The 12,563-nt window shown below is 50.5% G+C and overlaps 1 protein-coding gene across 1 annotated transcript; it reads right to left on the bottom strand.

The window, feature by feature from the left end:
* Nucleotides 1–394: 394 nt before the first annotated feature.
* Nucleotides 395–12,298, bottom strand: LOC119110177 (ataxin-7). The gene is made up of 7 exons (XM_037233914.1): nt 12,207–12,298; nt 2,785–2,844; nt 2,453–2,557; nt 1,768–2,219; nt 1,288–1,629; nt 781–959; nt 395–398 (listed from the first exon to the last, which is right to left on the bottom strand). Exons 1-7 carry the CDS (start codon nt 12,292–12,294, stop codon nt 395–397), a joined length of 1,230 nt encoding a protein of 409 aa, XP_037089809.1. The 5' UTR covers nt 12,295–12,298.
* Nucleotides 12,299–12,563: the final 265 nt, after the last annotated feature.

Raw genomic sequence — 12,563 nt, 5'->3', positions numbered from 1 at the left:
CGGGCCGCGCCGCCGGCACCGGCGCCGGCAGCCGCCGCCGCCGCCGCCAGCACGGCGTTGACGGCGGCGGCCGTGCCGCCCTGCTGCAGCTGAACGGTAAGCGGGCCGGCGGCCGACGGCGGCCGGGCGGCCACCGGCGCCGCGCCCGCGGCCGCCCGCTGCCGCTTGGCGGGCGGCGCCGCGCCCAGGCCCGGCTCCGGCGGCCGCTTGGCCGGCAGCTGACCGTTGGCCGTGGCCGTGGCCGGGCCGGCCGGGCGCGTCTGGTTTGCCTTCAGCAGCGACTGCTGGCCGCGTCGCGCCGGCTGGAACATGCTGCGGAAGGCGGCGCGCAGCGGGCCGCAGCCGTCCACCAGGCCCAGCTGGCCGCCGCGGCTCCACAGGTGTGCCGCGCCGCTCACCTACCGACCACACCACGGCGTCAGGATGCACCGACGACACGGCACAGCGCACTGCAGGCCACTCACACTCAGTGCCGCGCTGATGACACGTTACTGTTGTATCCTGAGTTCACCAGTGATATTTCTGAGCATCACTGTCACGGTAGACAATCTCCATCATCAATCCGTGCGCCCAAATATTGTCAGATGCCATTGGAAACGAATTTCGGACACAACATTTGCAAGCCCAGCCCAGTCACGCTCACAGCGCCAGTCCGGCAGAGCTAGTCTACTCACGGCCAGCGGCTGCGGGTAGGCTGGCACGCGCGGCACGCTGGCGTCCGGCGGCGGCCGGGCCGGCGCGGTGGCGGCCGGCGCGGCGCGCGGCGGCACGCTGGCCGGCGGCGGCATGCCGTCATCGTCGGTCGAGGCGCCGCGCTCGCGCCGGAAAATGGGCGAGTTGGTGATGTTGCGGTATGTGACCATGCCGGGCGGGCCGGGCCGGGACGGCGAGGCCAGCGCCGCCGCCGGATGGCCCTCGGGCGCCGGGAACTTCGGGTCGTACCGCATGGTGAGAGGTTTCTGCGGCAGTGGCGGGCGCCGTGTGAGCGGACCAGAATACGTGACGGCATGGCTCGAAACAGGGCCGAAGGCGTTTCACTGGCAGAGGCCCCGGCCTCAGCCACACGGAACGCGGCACCCTCGACCCTGAATGATGCATCCGACTTATGCGGCACATGATTAGAATTTGGGCTTAGTGGCATTTGAACTGTTTGGTCATTTATAGTAACTTACATTTCAGACAAATACGGTAGCTAAAGAAAGCGCAACCATGCTGTAAGCCATGTCTACTGCAGATTCCTCCACAGTGGGGCGTTCACACCTCCACGTGAAGCGCGAGCCAACTCACGATCGTTTCCCTCTCCCGGCTCTTGCCGGCCTTGAAGCGGACCAGCAGATCTTTGAAGGGCACGGGCCGGACCACCTTGGACTTCTGGTCGAGGTTGTGCTGCCGGCAGTCCAGCACGCGCGTGCAGTGCTTGCTCCGCTCGGCGATCCACACGCCGCAGTGCTTCTTCGGGTCGTACTGGCGCGGCAGGTGGCCCAGCCGCAGCTTCTTGGCGCACAGCGAGCCACGAAGCTGGTTCAAGTGTTCACTGACGGTGGTGGCGTCGGGCGCATCAGCAACGGCGCGTGCGGCGGCCGACGGCGGTGGCGGCGGCGGTGGCGGCGGCAGTACCTTGTACTCCGCCTTGGACGGCACGCGCTGCGCGGCTGGGCTGAGGCTGGCCGGCGCCAGTGCTGGTGCTGGTGCCGTCGGCGGGGGCGGCGGCGGGCACGGCAGCGGTGACCCCGGCACCGCCAGCTCGGCATCCGCCGCCGCGTCGACGGCCGGCGAGGCGTCCAGCGAGGGCAGCGGAAGCGGCGGCGGCACAGCGTCGTCCGCGCCGCCCGCGTCGCTCTCGAACTCGTTTAGGATGTCGACGAACGCGCCGGGCACCTCGGTCTTGAGGCTGAGCACGGCGCCGAGCTGCTCCTCCGACGAGACCACCTCGGGGTCGTCCACCAGCGAGTGACGCTTCAGCTCGGCCGGCTCCTCCTTGACCGCCACCTGCGCCAGCGGCTCGTAGATATCGACCACGGCGGCGGCGTCCTCGTCGGCCACGACGGCCGCGCACGGCGGCACCGGCGACGTCACGCGCACCGGCGACAGCATGTGCGACTTGTACGACGGCACGGCAGCGAACAGCGACTCGGGGATGCTGTTGATCATGATTTTGACCTGGAAGCGCTCAGCCTCCTCGCGCAGCCTGGCGGCGCTGTAGTCCGGGTGCCGCAACGCTGCCGGGCACGGCGCGAGGTCAGTGGCCGGGCAAGGGGTGCGGCGAACGGCAACACACAGCAGCAAAGGCGGCGGCGGCAGGCCGGCCGGGGCCAGATTAAGCCAGCTATCGAGGGACGGCAGCTGTCAGAGCATGGCCCGCTCCCGCGCCGGCTGGACTCACTACAACGCCCCGCACCCACACTACGGCGGCACACCGGCCGGCGCCGTACTACGGTCTGGGAATACTCACACATGTGCTCCTTGACATACTGGGTCTTGACCGGGCACTTGCAGAGCTTGCAGCACACGGTCGAGAATTCCTCCACCTTGGGCATGTCACCCAGCAGAGGCTTATCTGGGGAATGGTCGGGAGCGTTAGCGGCCTGTACACGGGAAAACGCCAAAACAAATACGCTCCGTCCACGGCGAAATGATTCACTTCACCCAGACCGGCTGCATGCAAGCCAAAACAAAACCATGGTGACGGCAGGTAGGTCAGACAGGAGCCGGCATCGCATAAGTCGGCAGCTTGTGCGCGACGCTTCCCACCAACAGATGGTCCGGCCGCAGCACCGTACTTACCTTCCAGTGTGAGCTTCGTGTGCATATCGCCACTTTTCCGCCGCTTTTCATTTCGGACATCTGGAAATGGGAGGGTCCCGTGAGTGACACCTTCAACAACTAGGCTGACGACGCACCGCTCGAGCGAGGTTGGTGTAACATTCCTCACGGTGTTGTTGATGATGGCTCAAAGGGTGCGGCTAAATGAACCAGCCAAGAATTAGCGGCACTTCGTCATGGATTACCGAGAACTCCACATTCACAGCTGTGCGATTAAGACGGGCCACTCGTGACTCTGAACCAGGACCTCATAGCCGAGGCTCTTTCCAGACGTGCAAGATGGCCTATCATCTCCGGCCAACCATTCACTGCACGCCTGTCCGCACCAGCTGATCGCACATGATCCAGCGCAAGGCTTGGCATCGACCCGGTACAAACGAAACTGTAAGGCGATTCAGACAGGCCTGCACATCCTGGTTTACCCGTAATCATAAGTTCAGCACTACGTAACCAACGGTGGAATCTACTGCTCATGTTGCGGCACCTGTTCATCCATTCAGTGGAACAACCCCAAAACTGTAGATGAATGTACGGGTTGGGCAAACCTTTGAAAGGTTAAACACTTTTTTGATGTAAGCAAAACATGACCTCGAGCTCCTCTTCTGCTACAAGTTGAGTCCAGAGTTCATGGGTTGGGTTGGGTTCATGCTGGGTTGTCCGCCTTCACTTTACCAGGTGTTATTTAGACGTTACAGTGCGAACATTCGTTACGTTGACAGCACCACACATTTCAAGCTGCGCTTAAGATTGCTCGTGAGCAAAGTACTTACGATAACTTGATCACTGATCACTCAAAATATGCCAGAAGGTACTGGCTGAGCGACCTGATCGTGTGAACATTAGTCACATAGGCAGCAGTGGCTTTTCAAGCTGTGCTTAAGATCACTCACAAATGCGCCCATGATCACTCATGATCACTCTTGATCGCAAGCCCATCTTCACACATCCATTATTGTCAACACAACCAATGTTTGCACTATAACGCTGTTCAACCAGTACCTCCTAGCTTACTGAAGATGAACAATTCAGCATAATAATTCTTAACTTACATCCAAAAACCAGGAGGTGAAGGCCTTTCTTTCTCATACCAAGTAAAAATAAACCATTTGAATATTCTGACTGTGTTCTGCATAAGCATGGTCTTGCTGACGTCCTAATAGAAAAGCAGCATTGCTCAACTTGACGGAAGTTTAACATTGACCCTCCATCGATACATGAACAGAACTGGGTCCAGGAGGTTTTGCGCATCCCACATAGGTGAAATGTGCACATAAAGCATGTTCAGGAGAAAACTAAGCGCGAATAAGGAACAAATGAATGACAAAAACAGGCTCAAAGATGCGTCAGTTAGCAGAGCATAACGACCTGAGCATACCGTTGTTGCTGGTATTCCTCCGCGCCAGTATGCCTGTTTGTGGATCTGCAAACATAAGCACTTGATTTTCTTCTAAAATACGACGATGAGGCGGCTCAGGCTGAGCTTGTCAGTTAGGAATAGCCCCCATTTGCTCTCACAGGTACATCTGGCTTGAGAAGCCCTTTGGCTCCTGTCCCACAGTCAAATTATCTGGCTGTCTCTGGCTCCTGTCCCACGCTCAAGTCCTCTGGCTCTTACCCACGCTCAAGTCCCCTGGCTCCCGTCCCACACGCAAGTCCTTTACAGTGATACGTAGCCACATGATACCTACTCTTCAACCTCAACACTATCTGCTACATTAGCTTTCGCATCCATCGCACTCAGAACATATCACCACCTTTCGATCCGCCTGAAGGCCACAGGTAATCGACGGCTGCATACATTATCACGCACCACACTATAGTCGGCATGATAGACCGCGCAGCGACATACCGTTGTTGCCCGCACGGTACTGATATATTGATTACATGTCGCCGGCGTCTGGGAGCGCATTCGTTTCAGTTTGTCAATAACACTAGATCATTTCCAAACATGGTGCAGATAAGATGCAGTCACGCATAGTGTTATACAAGCTCAGTTCTCCTCACATATTTACCAAGTTCACGCTAAAACATTTGAAAAGTAACGTTTGGAACTGTGCAAAAGTGATATTTTGGATATTGCTTGCCAGATGACGATGACTTCCGTTTTAGAGCACGCCGTCACATGACGAAATTTGGGGCACACTTGTGCTTGGATAAACGTATTTTTCCTACTATGCCGTACCCAGCCTACGCAGTGGTGGTCCGTACGGTCACGAAGGGGCTGCCTTGCGAGTCGCATGTCGCACCGTGCTGGTCGCGTCAGTCGTTTTTTATGTTGATGACGGGTACTCTGTCTCTGGCGTCCGATATTCCCAGTGTGGCGGGGCATTTACAGTCTTTGGGGTATGTGGCGCATGTGCGAGGTATTTGATACAGCGTGGCCAAGCGTCGGCTGAGGCTTGCTGTCGTCATGCCAACGGTCAGCGGGCCAGTCACATCTGCCACTGCACGGCATGCGAAGAACACGACAGCTCTCCCACCTCCATGCATAGACACCCGGAACTACAAGTACATTTCAGCCGCACAACAGTGTGCACCGAATTAGGCCGTGCAGTTTGGAACTGTTATTCTTACCAACTTAAGCGCAGATTTCGCAATGCACGGAGATATCAAAGTTATATATCCTGTGTGTAACAGTATGTTCGATGCATGATGTCCTGTCTTGAAAATGGCCAACGAATCTTCCGAAGCACCGACGAACAGATGAATGTTTATAAACTATCGTTTTGCGTGGCGTCGTCCCCGGGCCCAATGTCGCGAACGGTGAACTTTGGAGAGGACGCGCGGGCGAACCATACGGTTTTCCACGGAAAGATCGCGAACCGCTGAGGTCCGAGGCTCGGGCGTGGCACGGGGCGGAAGGGCCGTTTTAGGCCCATTGATTCTTGTACGGGCGGCCCGAAAATGTGGCCGGCGACAAAGCCCGCGGGCAGCCGTTCGAAGCGGTGGCCACATCACGGCAGCCAGGGGTCAGAGCGACAAAATTGACACGTTTAGGTAGATAATTAAGCGGGAAATGGCATGGTGCCATATGCCATGTGTCCCGTGCACAGCAGCAGCCAAGATGCGCTTGCCCGGTTTTTAAGGGTCTCCACGTCTACTACCATACTACCTACCTACTACCTACCATACCCCGGCAGCCTAAGCGGGAAAACGCGCGAATCCAATTTAAAAGCATCAACCAACGTCCCGCCCGCCATTCAGGTACCCAACACGAGTTTGTGCGGCGCGTGCTTGCGCCGACAATAGTCGGGTTAGTTGCGAATGTCGGCATTTCCGAAAAACGGTGCCGGATACAACATGCTGTCGTCGGAACTGTAGCCAGAGTCGTGGCGAAATTTACATCACGGCGGGCACCGATGCATGGCCTGTATTTACTGCCCATTTGTCATTGTATGCACCGCGCCGTTCATACATCAAACTTACCTTGACATTCATAGCCCTCGTGGCAGCTCTACATCTTCGCGTCACCAAAATGCCACCGGTTGATTGCCCAGTCGCTGACGGCCGGTGTTTTAAGTAAAACGTCGAAGCACGCACGCGCCGTATGTTGCCAGTGTCTGGCAGCCGCCATTCATTCATTTTTTCATTAATTTGTTGTGGCGAGAAAGGTCAGCCATAGTGACAATGAAATACACTACCCGAACTCACTGCTTTGTGAAATGCCAGAAAGCCACATATATCCAGTGAAGAGTAATTTCCGACGGGTGAAAAGGGACGCCGAAAATGCAACATTTTTAGCGAAATTTACTGATATGATAAAACAACACTCTCAGTGGCTTTGCGGAGTGTGTTTTGAAGTCCTTACAGAGTAGACCACAAGGAAACATTGCAGCAGCGCTGACACCTGGCATTGACAAAATTAGGGAGATCTAGCATTTGCAGTGATAGCATGTGCGGTTTTCTTGAACTACTGGCGTACGTAACAAACTCCAACGACAGTGAAAATCTCGAGAGCAAGCTTTGAACGTCCCTAGTAGTCAGTGCATCACACCCGGTTCCCATCAGTCATACCAGCAGCCAGAGTTCGGGTCGGCCAGGTGCTCCCATGAATTGTGTTGAATATATCGCGACATGATGCAAATAGAAACCGTCCACAGTCGCTCTGTCGCTTAGTGACGCAAACCCGCAAGCACTCGCTGCCACCATGTCAAAGTCCGTCCCGTAGCTCAATCACTTGGAGCGGCCACATCCCAAACGCCCGAGACGGGGTGCGTGGATTCCATCCGTTTCGGCGGTGGTGATGTCTTCCTAGCTGGGTTGGCCTGTGGCCGGCAGAAGCTGCCGCTCAAGGTCAGATGGGGTCAGAGGTCGGGGAGCATTGTGGCAACTTTCGCCGCAAAATTCTGCCCTCAGCCTGCAATTTCACGATCGGACGGTGAGGCTAGGACTCACGCAACGCCCCGTGCTTAGCGTGGACTCTGATCCACTAAATCAATCCAATCAAAATGCTGAGAATACGTTCATTTTGACGAGTTTGTATCGAGAGAACGAAAACCAACAACTCCTATGCGTTTTGTACTTTGACCTGATTCTCGGATGCATGATCTATCAACTGATGGTGCACATTTAATTATGTCTCGTAGAGCGTGCCTCGCATTTCGCCATATTCAAATGTTTTAAGTCCGACTGACCTACACTGCTTCGAAAATGGGGAACGATTTCCTTGAAACGTTAGTTAGCCAGAACTAATGTGAAGGACTATGGGAAAACAGATTTATGGCTTGCCAAAACCAACATAGGATTTCATTTGAACATTCGAACAAACGGGCAACAAGCTGATAAAATGTTTATCTACACCTACGTATATCAAAACTTGCATTAATGAAAGCATGCTGCCTAAGTGCACGAATATGTATGTGCGTGTATCAGCAAAAACTCTCAATTATAGTCCTTTTAGGGAATCTGCCCTGCTGAACGCAGTTCTGCGAAACGCGACCCTAAAAATACGACGGAACAAGTCAAAATGGCATTTTTGCTTGATTTCGACCAACATGAGCAGAGGTTATCTAATTTATTTCAGACCATTCTTAGATGTCTATATCATGCACTTCTCCAAATCCCAACAGCAATCTTGAAACGAAGGCTACGTTGCGAATCTAAAACCAGGCATGGGGATAAAGCCAGGATTTTGGGTTTCGTAGCCGAATCTGAAGTCAAGACAATGCTGTGAAGCTGAAGTGGACTGAAGACGAATCGGAGGCCAATGACCTCGAACAGAGGCTTAACTTTTTCAAATGGTCATGATTGCAATACCATTTTTGGGTTCATGTCTTCTATGCAACACTATATACGTAATGTTCATTTTGAGATATTGATTCACGGTAAAGTTACACCTATGGTTTCGAGCTTCGTCTACGTGGAGCCGAAATAAGAGATTTCGAACTTCGAGGAAAATGCGAAGTCAAAGTCAGACCCACCAGCTTCAAATCACGAGGCCGAAGCCGAGGTCGAATCTGGCATGCAATGTTAATTCGCAACACCAAAAACCATTTCAGCTTCTGTCCAAACTGCATGGGATTGAGAAATGTCCTGAGGGTTTTATGCAGTGGTTGAGACGAGGCGTACGCATTCCGGGTGGAAGAAAATTTTGGGCAAACTCGTCTAAGTTTAAGTATGTACACAACGTTTCAGACATCTTGCACGTCAAAACTTCAGTTCTCCAGCCCACGTCAGGTCGTAATTGGCCCTGAGAATGACGAACTGGTATCTAGTTTTCAGCCATATGTAGGTTGCAGCCTCCAATAATCATGTGGTATATTAGAGTGACATGATATACATGACTGTAACTCTTTTAATGGCATCAACCGCAGCAGGAAGCAGAAATCGCAATGACCACACCAACCTAGGAGTTCAAAATAGCATGAAGCTGTAGCCCAATGCAAAGTTGAGACCTTGTTTGACGCCCGCCAGCTCAGTTGGTTAGAGCTCGCCTTTCCCTTCATCCACTCGTGGCGTGGTGGGTTCCGCCTTAGGCACTTCTCATTAGACTCTAACTGGGATAATCTGCGGCCAGCGGCGGAGGCCACCCCAGATGTCAGAGGCCAGAAAAACCCCGCCGAGCATAGTTACATTCGGCTTTTGCCGCGAAGTTCTGCTGCTGACCCAGAATTTCCTTCTAGATGGTGGTGTCAGGTCTCTCGAAACACACATGTTTTAGCATAGGCCACAAGTCCGGAAACCCAGTCAATTAAAAGGCTCACACCACATTTCAAAAAACATGCTGAAGCCAGCCATTTCAAATGGTGCAAGGCTAAGTCAAGGCCAACCACTTACAACAGCATGAAACCAAGGTCAAAGCCTAAGCCAGCAGCAGGAAATGGCTCAGAGCTGACTTGAACTTAGTTCCCATGCCTACCATGAACTACCCTTATACTTATACCTTATACAACACTTGATACCGCTTATGGAATGCTCACATTCAGATAATTAAATCTGGATACAGCCATGAAAAGTGCAGTCATGAGTGCACAATCCACAGAACTAATAATAGTGGAAAGATACACCTAGCAACCTAGCCATCCACAAGATACAGTTGTCAAATGATTGAAATCATATTGCTTTAAAAATTGCAACTTCTTCTGAACTGTGCAGCATTTATCACAGACCTTGATTTTAGCAGCCTAGTAATAGCCTAGTGTTAGTAATATCACCTGATGCCTGTCAAGATAGACTTTGGCTGATGGTTCACTTTTTTAAAGCATTTAATATTCCAGCAGATATTGTGGTGGTTAGAACAAAATCGAAGGGCCCCAGATCAGCATTGGGTGCCCAGGGCCTTCACAAAAAAACACTTGGCGCTGTTAACACTTAACAATGCAACAGATAAGTGTAGATAAAGAGGACAGAAATCAAAAACAATGTATATGATGATCAGATGGTCACATTTGAGCTCAGCATAACCTTACAATTCACTGGTGGTGACAGGGAATTATGCCTATGTAACATGGAAGAAGAAAGTGATTTACTCCAAAGCCACTGTAACACCCCCACACAAGGCAGCCTCATGCTCAGCGCAGGACTTATAATGCACTGGCCCCATTCTAAAGCCAGCCTGTCAACTTTCAAGAGCCAATAAGAACTGGATTAGCATGAAGCAAAGATTGGGCCAGGCCTGATCTATGGAGATGTTTCTTTCCTATACAAGTGGTGCACATGCCTAATCCTTAGTTTTTTTCCATAGATACTTCATCTGGGCTGACCCCCACTGCTCACCAGGCCCAGCCTATGGATGGCAGAATACAAAACATAGATAATATGGCATCATTACATCATGGGCCACAAGGCACACACCAGCATACAATCTGCTTGGAGAGAGCAACAAGGCACTAGTAAATGGCATAATATTACAACCATAATGAGTCTGACCACCAGCCTAGCTCTTCCAAATATGAAACAACTGGTCCCACTTTCAGTCACACAACAAACCCATGTAGCAATGACATACACATAATGCAGGATAATGCATGTGAGTTGTCCATCTCTTTTACTGCAAGCCGCTTACATGGATATCAGTCAACATCACATGACTATCTCAAGGATAATCTTATTGGCATTTACAACATTTAAAGGAAATATCTCATAATACAGCTGAAAAGCCATAAGGCATATGTGCATCAATGAGCCATGGGGGTTACTTCTAAGTTGCACTACTTAAGTACCAATGCTCAAAACACAAATGCTCAGATTTTTTTTTTTTAAAACCTGCTAAGACCTAAGCTTTGTATCTCTAGAATACTACTGCATGCCTCCTTACAGCATTGTTTTTGTTTGAAAACACTGTGGACTTCCATCAACAATTTTGTTACACATCTTGTTGCAATGACCATCATGCACAACAAATACAATATCTAGTCCTGTTGGGGTTGAACTCTAGTAAAAGTGAACAAGCTTTGCGTAAACTTGGAGCTTGGATGCAACATTCTAAATGCAGCATCACAGGTGCACCATGGTCTGCATTAATGACTTGATTTTATCTGTTGATTGTATCTTGACAACCCCAAACATTCTATGTCTTTCCCTAGCACCTAAGCCTGATCTGATGCTGCTAGTTTACTGTTAGCAACACCAAACATAACCATGCATCCACAAATATTTTGTTTACATTTTACATGTATTTCCTGTGTTGATCAATTCTATCCTCCTTTACCCAATGCTTTCTGAAACAAAAACAGCCTTTTTACACCAACACAAGGCCTGATAAAAACATGCAATCCTTGACAAAGCTATCATAGTACTGGGCCAGTGCAGCTGATGAGTTTTGTGAGAAAAATCATTATGCTATGGGATGAATTGATAAAAAATAGCTTCTGCCAGCTTTCAAACCATTCTAAAATGCCAAAACATGCCTTTATACCTCACTGTGTTACATTTAACCCAAAACAGAGGCAGATGCATAAACAGCCTTGAGAATATCAAGAGAGAACAAGAAAAGCTTAAGATTTTATAAGCAGGTCTTTATGCAGCCCTGTGCCACCAAACAGGCACAGGCACCAACAGGCACCACAGCACATAGGTTTAATTCAACCTAAGTTTGATAATTTGGCTGGCTTGACTCAAATCAGACCAGCACAACTCATCAGACATGCTGGCATACTGACACCCCACCATCCCAACCCCTTTCAGCACCTTTGATCTGCAGATATGCTATGCAAACAACTATTCAAAATATTTTCAAACTTGCCCTCTTGTCTGAACATAAATATCAGCTACATCTTTATCTCTACATTTTCAGATACTTACTGAATGAAAAAATGGTACAAATGTGACACATGATATATAGCCATGTTATTTGTCATAAAATTGTTGGATGAATAGCCTTGTGTCTAGTCAACACTTAAAGTAAGACAGGTGCACAAAAATATGAGATCTAAACATATCTAGATGCATCAGATACGTTCCACATTCAAGCTCAGGAATTACAGCTAGCCAAACAGCAAAGTTATCAGATTACATGTAAACTACACTATGTGCATGCAAACATTACAAGAAATGAAGTGAACTGAGGACAATGCATGCACATACGCCTAAATGTAGCATGATAAACATAACATCCAAGAACCTTGGTACATGATGCAGACAAAAGTGGCTGTTTGCCTGATTCTACAACCAACTGGGCATCACTGAGGCAATAAAACGCTTGCTTCTCAGAGCACAATCAAATGCTATGATGCAACATGCAACAAAATATGCGTCCATTAGGAAAAATACCACATTTTACCAAAGTTTATCACTACCTCTGTGAGCAAACTAGCCGCGCCATATACGTCGCATCCGAAAATGTGGCTTGTTCCAGTTGCGCTTCCTACCTTTATGTGTGAACATGCACGACTAAATCACCTTGAAATCACCAGCAAAGCTATTTTTCATTTTTTGTCACTTACTTTCAGAGGAACCGGGTGTGTTGTCTTTCAGTAAACTCGACCAAGAAGGCCCCGGATACTGGTTTACCCCCGCGCTCATCTTCGCCATCTTGCCAGCGACCAGCGGAGAATCGGCACGGCGCGTTCCGTTTGTTTTCCATTCTCAGCTGGGAAGGAAACGTCTCCTACAGGAAAATTTTTGCGCCAAAAGTACGGTTTAGATAAAAATTGCTGATGTGCGAAATGAGCCGATTTCGATCGTGATTTACCACTGTGCTTCTGTAGAATTGTTTTCCAAAGTGTTATTTATGATAGTTACTGCACGAAGCGGCATTTTAAGATCACGTTCCCATATATGCCAGATGCAAGGGAGTAGAT

This window comes from Pollicipes pollicipes, unplaced genomic scaffold (assembly GCF_011947565.3).
Source record: "Pollicipes pollicipes isolate AB1234 unplaced genomic scaffold, Ppol_2.1 Scaffold_7231;HRSCAF=8579_pilon_pilon_pilon, whole genome shotgun sequence".
Taxonomy (NCBI): domain Eukaryota; kingdom Metazoa; phylum Arthropoda; class Thecostraca; order Pollicipedomorpha; family Pollicipedidae; genus Pollicipes; species Pollicipes pollicipes.
The sequence above is the reverse complement of the archived record's forward strand: the minus strand, read 5'-3'. Positions and strand labels throughout refer to the sequence as shown.